General features: G+C 40.0%; 1 protein-coding gene across 1 annotated transcript in view; it reads left to right on the top strand.

The window, feature by feature from the left end:
• Positions 1-6,000, top strand: part of FER1L6 (fer-1 like family member 6) — a 139,479-nt gene that overhangs the window by 6,452 nt on the left and 127,027 nt on the right. Inside the window, 2 exon segments of the mRNA XM_007943427.1 lie at positions 1,418-1,472; positions 1,568-1,699. Coding sequence (XP_007941618.1) covers positions 1,418-1,472; positions 1,568-1,699 — 187 coding nt within the window.

The raw sequence follows: 6,000 nt of genomic DNA, 5'->3' as shown, positions 1-6,000 counted from the left end.
CTGCTGCAAACGTTTCTGAATTATCTTCAGTGAGATCTTACTTGCGTGTGATATTAATGATATTGTTCTATAATTTCTACATTCTGTGGGATCACCTTTCTTTGGAATGGGCACAAAAAATGCCTTACTTATTTTTGTTTTTTCTCTAGCCAAGCCTAGCACAGAGCTTTCAATAGTAAATAACCAGTATGGATTTGCCATTTTATTGAGAAATATATTCAATGACATCTACGCTTTCCTACATGCACTATCTCTTTTTAATCTTCAGAGCAACCCCATGAAACAAGAATTAGTTTTTCTACTTTCAGAAGAGGAAATCAAGGCTAAAGAACTTCCCAAAGTCATACAACTTGGGAGAACAAATACCCTAACTCAGATCAGTCTGACTCCAAAGCCTTGACATTTTTGCTGGTTTATTCTCTACCAGACTCAATTATAATCAGCAGAAATGGAATAAAGTCAAATATAAGACGGTGTTGCTAGAAGCCAAGAGAACAAAATTCAGCAGCAACTCAAGCTCACTTCAGTTCCACCCATTGCTGCATCCACGCCAATAGGATTCTTCATCTCTTTATATTATTATCCAGTCTCTAAATCTGTTCCCAATTACCTGTGACAATTCAGATAAATGAAATCCCCTGGAATGTGAAATCTCACGGAGATGACATTTTGGTTGTTCTTTCCAATTTTCTCCTTTACCAATTCTTTTTTTCAAAGCAATCTTGAAACTGAGAATTGTTATATCTACTGGGAATGAGACGGAGATCCTCTGTGGACAGACTCAGACAGCAGATTGGAAGGCCCTTACTTAGATCAGTTCTGCCATTAATTTCCTTTCTCCATCTGTAAATTAAAAATAATAATATTATAATCATACTTATAATAAAAGCTAGCATTGATTCTTGCCAGGCACTGGGTTAAACCTCTTCAAGTGTGATATTATTTAATTCTAGCAATTACCTAATGGGGTGGATGTTATTACTAGCTCCCTTTTTAGGGTGGGGAAACTGGGGCATAGAGAGGTTAAGACACTCATCCATTCACACTTGTCTCCCCTGGAGATGTAGAGAGAATATGTGATATGATATAAATGGGAGCACTTGGGAATATTTTGGGGAAATATTATTATGGTGTATGGATCTCGAGGAGCTCTGGTGGCACAATGGCTAAGCACTCAGCTGCTAACTGAGAGCTTGGTGGTCTAAACCCACCAAGCAGACCCAGCAGGAGAGAGACCTGGTGATCTGCTTCCATAACGATTAGCACCTAGAAAGCCCAATGGGGCACTTCTCCTCTGTCACATGGGGTGGCTGTGAGTGGGAATTGGCGTGATGGCAAGACAACAGCCACAGCTACGTATGGGTGTAAAGTACGTTGTTATTTGACAAAATAAATATATTAAACTGTTTTTCAATAGATCAAAACTGGTGACTAAGATCCATGATGGTGAGGTCAAATCCCAACATTATCAAGTAAGTGACTGACTCTTCCTGCCCCTGCCTCTCCCTGGTCTTATGTGAATGCGTGGTGACTTCCAGGACAGTGAAGACACTGGTTTTTGTTACAGATTGCCATCACCATCACTGAGGCCCGCCAGCTGGTAGGTGAGAACATTGACCCGGTTGTGATCATTGAGATCGGAGATGACAAGAAGCAAAGCACAGTGAAGGAAGGAACCAACAGCCCATTTTACAATGAAGTAAGTTATGGAGTTCGCCCATCTGCTCTTCACTAACGTCCTACATGCCGCCACACTGGAGACCTCTTCAGCCAAATAGAAAAGTTGTGCCCCTCTTCACCACTTCCCAGCTACTCCTCCAGTCCTACAGCAAACTGTCTGAGCCTCCTTGTAAACACAGCCCAATGAGTTGATCAAAAAGATAATGGAAAGGCAAGACAAAGAGTGCCTCCTGATTTTAAATTTATTGCTGTGTTTTAATAGATCTATTTTCTGGTTTCTTATAAGCCCAAATTCATTCACTGTGGGCTCTTGTCTTTAAACAAAAATAATAAGTGGCTTGAGCATTAGTGAGAAGATACATATTCTTCTTTGTCGAAGAGGTTGGAAATTTAATCATTAATTTTGAAAAAGGTAGATGGGATTGGAAAGTAAAGCAGTTGTGTTTTTAATAAGCTGTGTAGAAATTGTCAGAAAAAGCATCAAAGAGAGACATGAAACTTCCAGACATCAAACACAATAAATTCTCTTTTAAAAATCAAAATATTACATGTTTCTTAAAAAATAAAACCATGACAAGAGATGCAAGGAGTACCAAAGGATAGATAAGGGAAACTATGTCTCCTCCTGTCTCTGATCTCTAATCCCCTTGTCCTCCTCCTTGGAGGCACCTACCTCACTAGGTGTGTGTCTATCCATCCGGATATATTCCAGATATGGACAAGAATACAAGGAAATACCGTCCCCAAATGGCAGCATTCTATACATGTCATTCTGGACCTTGCTCTTCTCACAAAACTACATATCTTGGAGATTAATCCATATCAGGCCATATAGTTCAATCTCATTTTTTTCTTCATGGCTGGGGAACTTTCAGTTGCATGGATATACTGTAATTTACTCAACCTGTCACTCTTATCAATGGTTATTTTTTTCAGTCTCTCATTATTATATATAATGTTGTGGTTGCCATGTGCCATCGAGTCAGACCTGACTCATAGTGACCCCTCCTTGGGTTTCCAAGGCAGTATCACTACGGAAGTAGATTGCCCCATCTTCCTTCTGAGGAGTGGCTGGTGGTTTTGAACCGCCAGCCCTCTGGTTAGCAGTCAAGTGCCTTAGACACTATGCTACCAGAGCTCCTATTATATATAATAATAATACATATATACGATATAACTAGAGTAAAGGATATATGCATTTGCAATACAGATAAATATCACAGAACTCCCCTTAAAGAGGTAATCGCCTATATTCCCACCAACAGTAGACAAAAATGCTGTTTTCCTACAGGCTCTTCAAAACCATGAACTATCAAGAAAAACAGCAAACTGATTCTCCTAATGAGAGTGATAATTGATAAAGAGGGGAGGGAGAGCATGGAGAGTGAGATCAAAAGAAAAGACCCAAGTCCCAGCAGAGCCCTTAACTTCTTTCCTCTTTGTCACTCCTGCCTCCCAGCCTGTTACCGGGTGTAAAAGTGGCAGGTGGCCATGAAGCAGAATTGACTCCATGGCAACTAACAGCAACAAAGTGGCAGGAGTTTGTTCCTGTCCCATTTCTCCCCCAAAAAACATCTTTTAGCATCAAGGAGGACCAAACGAGATAATACTAATAAAATGTACTCTAAAAGGGCAAAGCCCTACCAAACCAAGCCAAACCAAACTCACTGCCATTGAATCGATTCTGACACATAGTGATGCCCCATTGGGTTTTCTAGGCTGTAGATCTTTACAGAAGCTGACTGCCTCATCTTTCTTCCACAGAACAGCTGGTAGGATCAAACCAGTGACCTTTTGGTTAGCAGCCAAATGCCTTAACCACTACACCACCAAGGCTCTTTTGCATAGCCCTACAGATCAGTTAATTATTATAATTAGAGCTAACTTTATGCATACAAGTCCTCAATACAAATGCCATTAAGTTAGGCCCAAGTGAAAAGAGTAGGAAATCAAGTAAATATAGAAATTGGACTGAAAATTTTTGTTATAGCTTTTCACCCTGATTTTCAAGCCCAAAGAGCATCAGATGATGAAGGCACAGTTACAAGAGTCTGGAGAATATTCGCCAGCTAGACACATGTGTGTGTGTGGGGGAGGCCCAGGCATCTAGGCAGCCTGTGGGGGGCAGATGGACCTAAAACATATGAGTCTCAATAGAAGGCCTGACATACAAAGTGCTGGAATGATTCATCAGTCCAAAGGCTCCCATAGCATCTCAGACAGTTAGCCTTATCAGGGGAGAAAGAATTTCATGTAAGTGAATTTCCTGTTTAAGAATGAAAGACTCTTTGAATGCCAAAACTTTTTAAAGTTTGAACATATATTTCTAGAAAATTTCTAGAAATGTTATGCAGTTTCCTACTTTCTTAAACAGACAACACTGAACATAATGTACCCTTTCCTTGGCATCTAAGGACGTCCATTTGAAGATCTCTTATTACAGTATGTGATGGTATCTTTCCGCTCACACATTTTGGTTTTTCTGATTTGCCCTTTGAAAGCAGGCTACTAGCTGTTGCTTCTTTCTTCCCTTCTATCATCACGCACATTTCTAATGCCATGGCATCCCTCTACTTTGCTGCTCAAAAAACAAAATGAGCAAGCCAACAATGCCTAAGCCCTGCCTCCCCCTCACTCCACTGCTACCAGTCCCCAGAACACACAATCTCACAATAAAACACCACTCTAGTTTTCCACATCTCAGAATCATACAACCTCACGTTTGGGTGGCACTAGACTTAAAGGTCAGATGGTGACTATCTAATGTTGGAACCCATTACATGATAACTTCAGGAGCACAAGGGTTTGGTCTCAGGTGTGGCATTAACTATCTAATGGCCCTCTAGATACATCTTTTAGATTATTTGGTCTTCTCCTCATCTGTAAAATATGGGGGCTGGTCTAGATAATTTCTTCAATTCTAAAGTTCAGTGACTTTCTTAATCTTAGAAATTTCCCACATCCATAAGTTCTTTTCAGTTTCTACCTAGTCAATCTTGGTATTTTCACAAGGATGTTTGAAATTGAAAAATTTTGAGAAAATTAAGTCTTTATCAACTTCTTACCGAATCAAAACCACACTGGGCACCATTTTCACTCATTGTTACAGACAAAAAATGGAAAGAAGTGACAGTATCAAAGGCTGGCAAAAAGGTAGAGATATAGCTATTTTCTCGTTCTGTTAGTGGGAATGTAAGAGTAGTTTAGCCCCTTTGGAATGAAATTTCATACTATCTAGAAGGAGCTCTGGTGGGATAGTGGGTAAGGTATTTGACTGCTAACCAGAAGGTCAGAGATTCAAACGCATCAGCTGCTTCATGGAAGGAAGATGGGGCAATCTAATTCCATAAAGATTTACAACCTCAGAAACCCAATGGGGTTGCCATGCATTCAAATTGACTTGATGGCAGTGAGATTGTGGGTTTTTTTTTTTTTTTTTGGATTAAAAATTTATGTGCACACAACCCATGACCCAACAACTCCATTTCTCAGAGAAATACTTACATGTATTTTTTTTTTTTTTTTTTTGGATTAAAAATTTATGTGCACACAACCCATGACCCAACAACTCCATTTCTCAGAGAAATACTTACATGTATCTTGTCCAAAGATGTAACCTTTTTTTTTTTTTAACTCACGCAAAAAAGGGGTGGGGGTGGGGGCACAATCTAACTGACCTTCACCAAGGGATGGTCAAGCAACTGATGTTGTATAGGCAGTCTCAGGTTATGAATGTCCGACTTAATGGACAACTCATACTTGTCCTTCCATGTTACATAAATTTGTCCTCACTTTGAAATGATTAAGGAGCTCTGGTGGCATAGTGGTTAAAAGAATTCAGCTGTTAACCACAAGGTTGGTGGTTCAAACCCACCAGCCACTCTATGAGAGAAAGATGTGTCGTCTGTGTCTGTAAAGATTTACAGCCTTGGAAACCCTATGGGCAATTCTACTCTGTCCTGAAAAAGGGTCACTATGAGTCAGAATCGATTCAATGGTAGTGAATTTGTTTTGTTTGGACATGATTGAACTAATCCCTACTTGCAACAAATTCTTCAACACAATCACCTTCACTTGCTGCTTGTGCAGCTTTTAAATCATTGGAAAAGCTTCGAAACTTTTCTTGCACTAAAACCTAAAGCCATTGCCATCGATTTGATTCCAACTCAGCAACCCTTTAATACAGAATAGGACTGCCCCATAGGGATTCCAAGGCTGTAAATCTTTACAGAAGCAGTCTGCCTCATCTTTCTACGGCAGAGGGGCTAGTGTGTTTGAACTGCCGACCTTTTGGTTAGCAGCTAAATGCTTGAACCACTA

The sequence above is a fragment of the Orycteropus afer genome, unplaced genomic scaffold, assembly GCF_000298275.1.
Source record: "Orycteropus afer afer isolate SDZICR_OR568_19922 unplaced genomic scaffold, OryAfe1.0 scaffold00106, whole genome shotgun sequence".
Taxonomy (NCBI): domain Eukaryota; kingdom Metazoa; phylum Chordata; class Mammalia; order Tubulidentata; family Orycteropodidae; genus Orycteropus; species Orycteropus afer.
This window is presented reverse-complemented; position numbering and strand designations above follow the sequence as displayed.